The following is a 13,456-nucleotide window of genomic DNA, read 5'->3' as shown; positions in this document are numbered from 1 at the left end:
GCACACAAATACGGTTAAAACGCTAAGCACTATAACGGCATGACATTCACAAAGGAGTCTGGAGTGATACACGTATTTAGGTAGATTTTGAGGTGCATTACCTTGAAAAATGAAAGTAATCCATAGCGTCCTCAGCACCTCAGATGTTGGGAGAAAATGAAGACTCTTATGTTCAGTCTTGCATCCAACACAGAGCACCGGGATTGCTTGCGAGACATTGTTGACGTTACAGCTGCTCAAGTGCGGAGAAAAAGGAGGACAGTGTACAACCGCTGAGGGCAGAAACTACAGCAATGCAGGGCTGTCAATCAACCCCCGTGACCCGGCCTGATGCAATGTGACGTCACACTGCATGACAATCAAAACGGCAGGCCTAGTGAGACTGACTTGGTTCAAACGGGATTAAAAAATGAGGAGTGGGTGGATTTTTATCATTGTAGGGTGGTTGTGTTCACACCCTGCTCACACACATTTATGTCCAAACACCATGTACAAGTGGATTTTGCATAATAGGTGCCCTTTAAGTTGCTTCAGTCCAGTAAATGATCTGATATTACTAACAATATACAAGATATTCTTACAAAAAGACACGTGTACCACGACCTGAAGGGAATGTTTTAACAATTATGCTAAAAGGCCTTTTACTTGCTAAGTTATAAAGTGTCAATCAGATGACTGAAGGCATGTAGTAGATTGTGTAATACTATCTGAAGTTCCAGAGCACCATCATCTTTATGATATACAGTATGTCACATCAGTGCACACTCACATTTGTGTCTCTCATCCATACAGGTGCAAAACCTGCACAGCTGTGTCCAGGTGATCAACGACTTCGTCTCTCCGGAGCACGTGGTGCATTCGTTCCACTTAACCCAGGAACTCAGATCCTCCAAAGAGGAAATCAACTATGAAGATAAGCTACAGGTAGAGTGGAAATATCACAGCATGTCAACATTTATTGGAATATTAAGGCCTGAACTGGATCGCAGTGTCTCTATGATTTATCGCTCAGTAGGTTAAGTTACACAAACGACTAACAATGAAGTGTCTGTGAGAAGACTGCCATTTGTTTTCTTTTATTACTGTTTATAACTGTTTGTATCAGTGCGCATGCAGTCTGATTGCTGCCACTTACATTATAAACTCAAATACTCTTAAAAATAGACTCCTGACAAAAGAACACATTTCATATTTTCAGATGCATTGTTAGACATGAGATAGCATAAAAGTTACAAATATCAGGATTCCCTTTGAGGTTTCAGAGCAGTTCGCCAGCGATGAATACCGCACATTTATCCCAATAGATTGCTTATGATCCACTGCTGATTAATTATGACAATGTTCATGATTTTTAAAAAAAAAAAAAAAAGTATGAACAATCAAGTAAACTTAAAGGGTACCTATTGTGCTCCTTTTTACAAGATGTAATATTGGTCTTGGGTGACCCCAGAATGTGTCTGTGAAGTTTCAGCCCAAAATACCCAACAGATCATTTATTATAACAGCTGGAATATATAATTTTTGGAGTGTGTCTAAAAAAATAACTGTTTTGGAGTGTATCGCTTTAAATGCAAATGAGCTGCATAGTCCCGCCCCGTCTCCAGAAGAGGGCATCGCGTATACAGTACGTCTCTCTGCATTGCATATCTACAACAATAAACAGCCAGTAGAAGCAACATAACTGAGAGCGAGAGAACCGGTGTTTAGCCGTACATATGGGAAGCCAAATGCACTGAAAGTGGGATGAAACAACGCAATATTACAGAGCTCGCGCCGCGCTGACCTGTCATCGGCGCGGATCAATTGACCGAGCCACGCGACCGTGCTACCGAACGAATTTCGTACTACGAACGGCACGAACTAATCTCACAAGCGCGGTGCTGACGAGTTAAAAATACTTAATGTATGCACACAAATACGGTTAAAACGCTAAGCACTATAACGACATGACATTCACAAAGGAGTCTGGAGTGATACACGTATTTAGGTAGATTTTGAGGTGCATTACCTTGAAAAATGAAAGTAATCCATAGCGTCCTCAGCACCTCAGATGTTGGGAGAAAATGAAGACTCTTATGTTCAGTCTTGCATCCAACACAGAGCACCGGGATTGCTTGCGAGACATTGTTGACGTTACAGCTGCTCAAGTGCGGAGAAAAAGGAGGACAGTGTACAACCGCTGAGGGCAGAAACTACAGCAATGCAGGGCTGTCAATCAACCCCCGTGACCCGGCCTGATGCAATGTGACGTCACACTGCATGACAATCAAAACGGCAGGCCTAGTGAGACTGACTTGGTTCAAACGGGATTAAAAAATGAGGAGTGGGTGGATTTTTATCATTGTAGGGTGGTTGTGTTCACACCCTGCTCACACACATTTATGTCCAAACACCATGTACAAGTGGATTTTGCATAATAGGTGCCCTTTAAGTTGCTTCAGTCCAGTAAATGATCTGATATTACTAACAATATACAAGATATTCTTACAAAAAGACACGTGTACCACGACCTGAAGGGAATGTTTTAACAATTATGCTAAAAGGCCTTTTACTTGCTAAGTTATAAAGTGTCAATCAGATGACTGAAGGCATGTAGTAGATTGTGTAATACTATCTGAAGTTCCAGAGCACCATCATCTTTATGATATACAGTATGTCACATCAGTGCACACTCACATTTGTGTCTCTCATCCATACAGGTGCAAAACCTGCACAGCTGTGTCCAGGTGATCAACGACTTCGTCTCTCCGGAGCACGTGGTGCATTCGTTCCACTTAACCCAGGAACTCAGATCCTCCAAAGAGGAAATCAACTATGAAGATAAGCTACAGGTAGAGTGGAAATATCACAGCATGTCAACATTTATTGGAATATTAAGGCCTGAACTGGATCGCAGTGTCTCTATGATTTATCGCTCAGTAGGTTAAGTTACACAAACGACTAACAATGAAGTGTCTGTGAGAAGACTGCCATTTGTTTTCTTTTATTACTGTTTATAACTGTTTGTATCAGTGCGCATGCAGTCTGATTGCTGCCACTTACATTATAAACTCAAATACTCTTAAAAATAGACTCCTGACAAAAGAACACATTTCATATTTTCAGATGCATTGTTAGACATGAGATAGCATAAAAGTTACAAATATCAGGATTCCCTTTGAGGTTTCAGAGCAGTTCGCCAGCGATGAATACCGCACATTTATCCCAATAGATTGCTTATGATCCACTGCTGATTAATTATGACAATGTTTCCTTTATGGACTTTATACTGTAATATTGTGTAGATGGATGCAAAAGTGCACATTTGATCTCCTTTATCTTTTTACATAAGCAGCTGGAAGTAGTAAAGCAAGAGTCCTGTGTATTTTGGGCTTGTTTGTAATTGATAGCCCCATATTATGCATAAAAACCAATTTGCTATTAATTTCATTAATTAATCAGCACATCATGTAATTAATTACATTAAGTATTAGCACTTGGCAGCCCTGTTTTTAACGCATTCAGGATATAGATTTTGCCAGTAATGTTACGTTTTTTTTTTTTTAACAGTCCATTAATCGATCTCTACTTCATATGTATTGATATATTAGTACCTATTTCAGTTTCAAAAATGTGCACCAGTAAAAGAATTTCAGATAAATTGAGACGTACAATATGGTTTGGACATACGGTATTCATTTTATAGGTCTTAAAATTATGATGACTGTTTCTCAGCACTGCAGTCATCAGTTGGCATGCCATTTCAGACGTCTCTCGTCAGAGTCCGGATGCGATGTTGCGTGATTCTAACAGCCTGTCGTGTCTCTCAGGTCAAGAACATCTTTTACCACTGCGTGAAGAATGCCGTGGGAACATTAAAGAGGTGCTGTGCCGAGGAAGAGGAGACGAACTCATGACACTCGTCAACACACTCCCCCAAATATGCACACTAAAGCTCACACCGCGAACCTCCAGTGCCAAGCAGAGAAAACCCACCAGTAAACTGTATTTATTTGTTACTGACACCATAGCAGTATAGCGCATCAGGATGACTGTGATCGACACGCCACACACGTCTGAAGAATCTAGTGTTTGTTTGTCTGTTTGGTTTCGTTCCCATTTTGCTCTTTCATACTGTATAGTTTCAGTGGAGAATCGTATTTATTTTTAGGAGTTCTGTGCTCTGTTCTCGATCAAATGTAAATGTGACTTGTACAGTTTGCTAATGGATTTCTGATGGCGCTCACTACTTTGGAGTTACTGTGAGAGAGATCCGCTGTCTCGTGTCCTCATGCCATATCTTTTGAGAAAAGAACTGCCAAACAATTGTAAACATTGTAAAGTTCTATTATGTAAAGAAAGACTTAATGAATAACTCACTTCAACATTTTATTAAGTATTCACTGTAAAATGGAGACATTTACAAAAAAAAAAGTTGTAATTTATTTAAGAAAAAACTGTCGTTTCTTTCTCCTTTTTATGTTCAGATTTACTATGGCGAACTTTTGAAGTTCAATGGAAAAAGCAAATCGTACTATGCTGTGTAAATATATACATATATACATTCACTGATGTATTTTTTTAAACATGGCTTGCTTCAATTTCAAATTTTAAAGTGCAAGTGTTACATGCTTTGTACATTGAAGTTCAAAGGGGTTTTACATTTTCCATTAAAATGGATTTATCAAATATCTGCTTGCCTTTTGCCTTCTTGACAAGATGAACGGTTCAAGATAACATGTTCAATGTTTGGGCAATATATACATTTAAATATATTCTGGTAATCAAAATGTAATGATTTGCTTTGCCTCTGAAATTATTGTTAACCAATAGCCAGACAGTCTGCCCACTTTTGAACACGTGCGGTGTCATTCACAGATTGAACACCAGAGGAGGCTGTTAAGCTTTTGTGGGAATTTAGAAACTATGAAATCAACACTTGTTTGTATTGCAGTCACTACCATTTCAAAGTCTCTGATAAAAGAGTTTTACACAAACCTAAAAAGCAGTACAATTGTTTTTACATGAATACCTTTCAAAATCAGTGCCCAATTTAGACCTGTTTGCATCAGTGGGTCGTTGACATGCTATGTTCCATCAAAAATGACTTCAAACATTCTTTTATAATTATTACGAATGCAGCTTTTTGTGAGCTCATACTCCATAGACTGGATGGAATGTTTGTACTATTGTAATATACTTTCAAAATAACTGAAAACAGATTCATGCTGCCACTTGTTAAAATCTTTAATTCTTGTCAGAACAAGAAAACTCAAAAAAATTATACATAAATTCTTGTTTTCAATATCTTAATCATATACGTACAGCTACTGTAGAACAGCCATTCATGCATCAAAACACTTTCGTCATATGATTTTCATTGATTTTTACATCACAAAACAAAAAGTAAAATAACAAAATCTAATGCACCCTGATTACTGTGGTAAACCAGTAATTAAACATTGAATTAAAAACAAAATAATAAAAAGAGCAAAATGTGGATTTGGTTCCCTCTTCATGACACAAATATAAGCCATAAATTCATCTCTTCCCAGGCGCGTCTGGCACATGTTGGTAGCTTTTGATTAATGTGAGGAGTGAACCTGGTTTATTGTTAGAGCAAGGTATGATTGTGCAATCAGTTACCTGAAAATATTAACACCGTGACCCAGACAATCCTTGATTGATGAGTACAATGAAGCTTCAAACAAACCAAAGAGCCAAGCTTTCAGGACATGTCCATTCCTATGCTGTTTGCATTGCGTCTGAAGAATGACACAGCGGAGAAGTGAGCGGAGATGAGAAACAACAAAATGAATGAGTGATTCTGTTGCACTTGACCAGATTATTGCTTATAGTTCCGAATGCAATAGTCTCACGCTCATGTCCAGCCTCCTGTAGAAATGATCCACCACTGTTTTTGTTTAATAAGTTGCTACAAATCGTCCAGAGATGACATCATGACTGGGCTTTGTACTAATTGCAATAAGGCAAAACAAGTGCTGCAAGCTGGTTATCAGTGTACGGAAACAGAATGCATAACTAATTGCATTGAGGCCTCTCGGCTTCCTCTATGCCCTAAATCTGCGCTGTTAATAGACGACTGAAACTGCATAACCACAACGTCGACAACGATGGTGCTGATCAACAGATACTGCACAAAACCCTCACACACACTCACACACACACACACACGTAGTTCACAGTGTGTGTAGGAAATAGTTTTTCGATTGAAAGTGGGATTTTGCAAGAGGCAAATTCACCTGCTGATAAAAAGTCTGATAACATAGTGTTCGACAGAATCTCCGATATCCCTTTTCACTCGTACTTCATAACAAAAAAAAAATTGCATTAGAAATGTTCAAAAAGGCACACGTACTTCAAAAAGAGTTGTTTTCTTTCTTTATACATCCAATCGCTGCGGGGTGCCACTGAGAAGTCGAATCGTCCAGAGATGACATCATGACTGGGCTTTGTACTAATTGCAATAAGGCAAAACAAGTGCTGCAAGCTGGTTATCAGTGTACGGAAACAGAATGCATAACTAATTGCATTGAGGCCTCTCGGCTTCCTCTATGCCCTAAATCTGCGCTGTTAATAGACGACTGAAACTGCATAACCACAACGTCGACAACGATGGTGCTGATCAACAGATACTGCACAAAACCCTCACACACACTCACACACACACACACACGTAGTTCACAGTGTGTGTAGGAAATAGTTTTTCGATTGAAAGTGGGATTTTGCAAGAGGCAAATTCACCTGCTGATAAAAAGTCTGATAACATAGTGTTCGACAGAATCTCCGATATCCCTTTTCACTCGTACTTCATAACAAAAAAAAAATTGCATTAGAAATTTTCAAAAAGGCACACGTACTTCAAAAAGAGTTGTTTTCTTTCTTTGTACATCCAATCGCTGCGGGGTGCCACTGAGAAGTCGTGAACCCGACGGTTGTGAGAACCGTCATTTACGCCACCGGGTTGCTTCGCCGTGAATGTGCCTCCTCTGCGTGTTCGCTGGCATGCAACGGCGATCGAAGTCTCCCTTTGGTGCGTGTTTTGAGCGCGAGTGGTCACAGCTTCTCCCCGTCCAGCAGCTCCTGCAGTTCCTGCTGGATGTCTTCAAAAAGGCACACGTACTTCAAAAAGAGTTGTTTTCTTTCTTTGTACATCCAATCGCTGCGGGGTGCCACTGAGAAGTCGTGAACCCGATGGTTGTGAGAACCGTCATTTACGCCACCGGGTTGCTTCGCCGTGAATGTGCCTCCTCTGCGTGTTCGCTGGCATGCAACGGCGATCGAAGTCTCCCTTTGGTGCGTGTTTTGAGCGCGAGTGGTCACAGCTTCTCCCCGTCCAGCAGCTCCTGCAGTTCCTGCTGGATGTCCTCAGGAAGCTCCAGGCCGGGCAGGTCTTCCAGAGGGATCTCCTGAGTGGGCATCTCCAGCGGAGGGAGCTGTGGGATGGGAATGTCCTTGGCCTTGCGCTCCTCGGCCGTCTGTGGAAGCACCCATAGCTCCGACCGCTCCACGAAGTCGGCATCAGCGTAGGGTTCCTTCTTCAGCCGCACGTTCTCTGCCCGCAGCTGCTCGTTCTCCCGTTTCAGCTGCTCGTTTTCAGACACCAGTCGGTCCACCAGGTTGCGTAGGTCGTCGATGGTGGTCTGCTGCTCCTCTAAACGGGTTTTGTCGTCTTTCTGGGCTTTACTGCCAGCGCAGGGCTCTGGGACAGTGCCTTTGTTCTTCAAAAGATACAGCCAGGTGTCGTACTCTCGTTCGGAGGGTTGGGAGACGTCTGTGGTGGCTCCGGCCGGCTGTAGGTGGCGGCGTGGCGTCTGGTCTGAGGCGGGAACGTGCTGGAGCGTTCTGGGCTTGTCCTCTCGCTTTGCTCGCTTCCATTGCTCCTCGATCAGCCTCTGCTGCTTGACGTGACTGTCCCTCTGAAGCTCCAGAGACAAGCGAGCCTAACAGGAAAGAAACATCTCATAAGCCGCTTTTCCACTATCGGGCCGAACGGTTCTCTTTGCTTAACCGTTCCATTACGTGCCAGTCAGCACGGATACGGTTTCATTTTCCACTGTGGTGCTGATAACGGAGCTCTTTGGAATGTAATACAAATGCGTCAGTCGTTGCCTTGGTAACGCAAGTGTAATGTAAACAGCGATATGGATGATGATCAGATATTTCTGTTTTTGGGACTCCTTTTTTATCTGATACTTACTTCGTTAAATAACAGAAAAAAGGATACAACAAAAAATAAAATAAACATAAGGCGACGACGGGTATAATATCAATAAGTGCAAATGTTTCCTACACAGACTGTCTCAGACATTTTTTCTTTTTTATATTGAACGTAGCGTAGCTGTTTACTTGGCTGTTTGATCAAATAGCGTGCTTCCGCTTAGCCAGCTATGGAGAAACTGGTAGCCAGGCAACAGAGTGGCGACGTCACGCACACGCACTCTACCAGCACGGTTCAGCACGGTTCTCTAACCGTGCCGAGAATTCCAGGCTGAGAACGGTTTGTAATCGTGCCGCACCGTACCAGGCTCATGTGGAAATATAACTGGAACCGTACCCGACAGTTCTTAGAACCGTTCGGCACGATAGTGGAAAAGCAGCTATTGTCAATTTTATCCACGATAAATAATAAAGAAAATGCAGGACAATGAGGACCATCTAGGCATACCTGTTCACACTCGGTGAGCTTCATGGCCTCCTTGAGAAGTTCTGTGGAGACATAAGTTATTTAAGCACACACTTCCAATCTGAAGTTCAGCCCAGTGGTACTCATAGATTGTACAAAAATATTGTTTAGGCTCAAATTCGACTCGCCGAGCTTTGGCGCTCTTTGTGAGACAAACCAAAGGAGACTAAAGCCTTACACATAAAAAACTGTTTCTCATGAGGATGCATTCAACATTTACACAGGTTAGTCTGTGATTTTATTGCTGTTCGAATCCAGAATGTCTGTGTTTTTCTCCCACCACCTGCGTACAAATGTACAACTGAATGACCTACTGCTTTTTGACAAACACCAAGGTTGTGTGGTACCTACATCTGTGATTTTGTGAAAAATTTGGATCAATCCAATTTTTCTGTAAATCCTTTTTAACCACTGCCAAGCAGTGTACGCTAACTTTTGCACTTCATGGTAATGTGAACGCATTAGAAATATGGATACTTTGATTAATTAAAAGATGAAACTACAGCTCCACTACAAGGAATGGGAGCTGTTAACAAGAACAATAAACAAACATGTAAACTAATGAAATTTTTTTAATATTTAGTATATAGATTTATATAAAATTACCATGAAGTATTAGGGCTGGACAATATGGCCAAAATTTATATCACAATATATTTCTTAATTCCAGTCAATACGATATTCGAATTCCGATATCGATATGAACCATTTAAAAAAAAAAAGCCTAAAAAAAACTGCCAAGAACACCCACAACTATACCTGTACCTACAAACTTCTAAAAAAATTTAATTTGCCACGTCTATGAAACCTCCTCCTATAAAACGATATAATATTTTAGAAATAAAAACGGTACAAATAAATTAATGTTCACCTTTTCTCTCAGAGCTGCGTTTGACACTGTCAATCATAACATACTTCTAGAGAGACTGGAAAACTGGGTCTGGCTTTCTGGGATCGTCCTCAAATGGTTCAGGTCATACTTAGAAAGGAGAGGTTATTATGTGAGTATAGGTGAGCATAATAAGTGCACGTCCATGACATGCGGAGTCCCACAAGGCTCAATTCTTGCACCGCTCTTGCTTAGCCTGTATATGCTCCTACTAAGTCAAATAATGTCATCCAGAACGCTGCTGCCAGGATTCTGACTCGAACCAGAAAATCTGAACATATCACACCAGTCCTCAGGTGCTTACACTGGCTTCCAGTTACATTTAGGATTGATATTTAAGTACTTTTACTCGTTTATAAATCACTCAATGGCCTAGGACCTAAATACATTGCAGATATGCTCACTGAATATAAAACTAACAGACCACTCAGATCATTAGGATCAAGACCGTTAGACACACCAAGGGGAATCCGCTTTTAGCTATTATGCCGCCTGCAGTTGGAACCAGCTTCCAGAAGAGATAAGATGTGCTAAAACATTAGCCACATTTAAATCTAGACACAAAACTCATCTGTTTAGCTGTGCATTTATTGAATGAGCACTGTGCTACGTCCGAACTGATTGCACTGTATTTCATGTATAATCATTTTCTATTCTTAACTGTTTTAATTCATTTCAAATCAATTTTTAAATCATTTAAAACGTTTTTTTAAATTCCTTGTTTTGAATGTTGTGATTATATATTTTTATGATTATTTTACTTCCTTTTATGTAAAGCACTTTGAATTACCATTGTGTATGAAATGTGCTATATACATAAACTTGCCTTGCCTTTTATTCGTATTTAGCCTTCATACAAACAAGAAATGTGAAATCACCTTCAAACAAACATAAGACTCTCAGACACACCTTATTAATATTAATATCTTTAACTTTAAACTATAATATGGGCTGATTATTCTTATAGATTGAAACAAAAGTGTTTCAGCCAGGATAAAGAATATTAAAATTGCTCAAAGTTGCTGCATAAAACAGTAAAAAGAGTGAGTAACAACAAAAACATGTTGCTGGAGACGGGCTTATAGAAAATGCAAATCCATTCTCTGCCAGCAGGAGGTGCTTTTGGAGCAGCAGAAACAGTGGTTTCCCCAGTAACGGCTGTAAAGAAAGCAGTGCTGCACTCATGAATGCTACTTTATGAAATAAAATAAAAATGCCATCGAAACTTTTCTGAAGACAGTCGGCTCCTTTCAAACATACATTCATATAAAACACCCACACCACATTTTGATTTTGAAACATTCAATGCTTATGTTTATCCAGCGGCGTCAACAGCCACAAATAAATCAATGTATGGGAAACACTGGTAATGCATATTGAATTATTGGAAATGCGTTTAAAAATCATATCATCGTTACTGAAAAAAATGATATCGCAATATATATTGATATCGAATTATTGTCCAGCCCTATGAAGTAGTTTTAATTCTTTACATTTAATTTTTTTTAAACGTCACTGAATTAAATTAATTTTACTAGTCTAACAAGTACCCTGGTCAAGAGTTTATTTCTGCTAAATTCCACTTTTTTTAAATAACATCCATTTTTAGAGATAAAATGCAGGACAGAAAGCAATTTAAAATATAGTGCATCAATATTTCTCTTTTTAACTAGATACTTTAATAATTAAAAAACAAATAGGATATTGTTTTCCTAATAAAATAAATATGAATGAATGAATGAATTGTCCAAGCAAATAACACATTTTGTTTACAGCTGACAATCATGTGACTGACCACATTGCCAGGTTAGCGGGATCACAGAACTAAATCCGAATCCGAGGTGTCGTGTAAATTTATTTTCACAGATGTCCCCATGAGAAACAATTAGTGTCCGAACAACCAAAGCCAACCTGCAGCTTTTCTGTGGCAGGAGATGGCATCTTCAAATTTCCCTGCAGCCAGCAAGCGGTCTGCTTTCCTGCACTGTTGATGGGCCTGAAAGAGATGACATTATTTCATTATGAGTTTATTAACACAGTACAGATACTCAATGACAGCTCATTACCTGCTGCTACAGTATTTCCCCTGATTAACTCTAAACCTACATGAGATTCTAAAGAAAAGTTCATCTAATCCTTTCAATCTCAATGGATGGGTATATAAACCGATGTGACAATGCTTGTTCTGTCATACCTCCACCACTCCAGCTCCAGCTATGTTATGATCTGCTTCGATTTTGCTGTAGTTCACCTAGCAGTCCAAGGAGATCATTAGGAACTCAAGTCTCATACTCAGACCCTCCACTGTTAACCTCATTTCACTCAAGGACTAAATGTGAACTCAGATTTTAACTAAGATGTTTAATCACACACCCAGGAAATCATCAACATATTTATCCCAAAGCACAAGTATCCAGTGTTTACAGTGGCGTCTGAGACCACACTGAAAATCTGATATAAACTTGGAAATACATATATTTTTGACACTGATCATGTGAAATCTTTCTACAGATGGTCAGGTGTTCTTGGTTCCATTGACCCTTGTGAAAAAGCAGTGCACTTAATTCATATGTGTACTTGTAGTCTATTTAAAATCATAAAAGTAAAGTACATTTAAAAATAAAACATTTTTAGTCATCCTTAAAGAATCAAACTTATTTAGATGTGACTAACTCACTAAAACACATGTAAGGTACTTTTGCTGTAGCGTGATTTGATATTACATTTCATATTGATATCTTTTAAATGCACTACATTACATCATCACCATTACAAAACAAAAACAAGATTCAACAGAAATTATATTTAGCTTCCCATAAACAGTACATTTCGCAGTACACATTAAACCCATTTCAAAGAGAACAGAATTATGAAATGCATACAAAATGTACTACTCAAGTGGGTCAGGTTCAAATACTTGCATTTAATATAAATTTAAACTAATATATATATATATATATCTGAAAAAAAAAAGACAGTGAATTGAAGACACTCAAGCTAATATTTTACAGAGTATAATTAAATAGTATAATAGTGTCCCTGATATGTTTAACATACTTGTTGCACTGGTGTTTGAGGTGTTTTCGGTAACTGTCATCAAGCAAAAGACTGTCAGGATTATACTTTCGGATCCACTCAACTTTCTGCACATCAAAAGAGCTCTGAGCCTTGACTCGTTTCCCCTTTCTGCCACGAGGGACAGGGATGGACAGACCTAAAGGAAAGGAGAGCCCCATTATGAGCACTTATTAAACCTTTAAGCTTGTTTAGCTAATGCTCCATTTCACAACCTACATTAGGGGTGTGCGATATATATAGTCAGCGATAATATCGTAATTGTTGTTTTAACGATGTGCGATTTGACATTATCGAGTATTTTGCAGAAACCATTCAAAACACACCTACAGAGTGCACGCATTCATTACGCGAAGTCTAGACTAGTGCGCGTGCGTAGTGTGTGTTCTTTCACTGCACTTTCACTACATTTAGAATGATCACAAAATTAAAGACATGGGGGAAAATTAAAGAAAATGTATATAGGCTATTTATACCACTTCATATAGCGCAGTTAATCAATTTCACACAAAGAGTAACGAAAAATAACGCTCCAAGAATTACCATGATTACAAATGTGATATTGATTTTTTTTACAACAGTTCAATAAACAGTTAAGAGTTGAGTTCATTAAGAGACTCCAAACACAGCCACAGCACTGTTTTGCGCCTCTGAGCAACATGAAGGTGTTTCGTGAATCAGTTGTTTAAAGGGGTCATATGATGCGATTTCAATTTTTCCTTTCTCTTTGGAGTGTTACAAGCTCTTGGTGCATAAAGAAGATCTGTAAAGTTGCAAAGACTAAAGTCTCAAATCCAAAGAGATAT

At 39.3% G+C, this 13,456-nt stretch overlaps 2 protein-coding genes and 1 long non-coding RNA gene across 6 annotated transcripts in view; 2 read left to right on the top strand and 1 right to left on the bottom strand.

Moving 5' to 3' along the window:
* The window catches only part of LOC107654065 (probable JmjC domain-containing histone demethylation protein 2C), a 155,201-nt gene extending 153,884 nt beyond the window's left edge, over positions 1–1,317 (top strand). For all 3 annotated transcript variants that reach the window (XM_016440994.1, XM_016440993.1, XM_016440992.1), the window contains one exon: positions 793–1,317. In XM_016440994.1, coding sequence (XP_016296480.1) covers positions 793–1,020 — 228 coding nt within the window. In that variant the 3' untranslated portion in view covers positions 1,021–1,317. The remainder of the gene's footprint in view (positions 1–792) is intronic.
* A 1,099-nt stretch (positions 1,318–2,416) lies between these two features.
* On the top strand, positions 2,417–6,327 carry LOC107654068 (uncharacterized). The gene is made up of 2 exons (XR_001630299.1): positions 2,417–2,831; positions 3,810–6,327. It is a non-coding gene; the product is annotated as an uncharacterized LOC107654068 (long non-coding RNA).
* A 112-nt stretch (positions 6,328–6,439) lies between these two features.
* The window catches only part of LOC107654066 (nuclear receptor-binding factor 2-like), a 10,946-nt gene continuing 3,929 nt past the window's right edge, over positions 6,440–13,456 (bottom strand). Inside the window, exons 2-5 of one of the 2 annotated variants that reach the window (XM_016440995.1) lie at positions 11,487–11,571; positions 8,669–8,709; positions 7,365–7,943; positions 6,440–7,101 (exon numbers count right to left, since the gene is read on the bottom strand). In XM_016440995.1, the coding sequence (XP_016296481.1) occupies positions 7,057–7,101; positions 7,365–7,943; positions 8,669–8,709; positions 11,487–11,571 (750 nt within the window). In that variant the 3' untranslated portion in view covers positions 6,440–7,056. The other variant, XM_016440996.1, reaches the window with a different exon arrangement.

The sequence above is a fragment of the Sinocyclocheilus anshuiensis genome, unplaced genomic scaffold (assembly GCF_001515605.1).
Source record: "Sinocyclocheilus anshuiensis isolate Anshui unplaced genomic scaffold, SAMN03320099.WGS_v1.1 scaffold454, whole genome shotgun sequence".
Classification (NCBI taxonomy): Eukaryota; Metazoa; Chordata; class Actinopteri; order Cypriniformes; family Cyprinidae; genus Sinocyclocheilus; species Sinocyclocheilus anshuiensis.
This window is presented reverse-complemented; position numbering and strand designations above follow the sequence as displayed.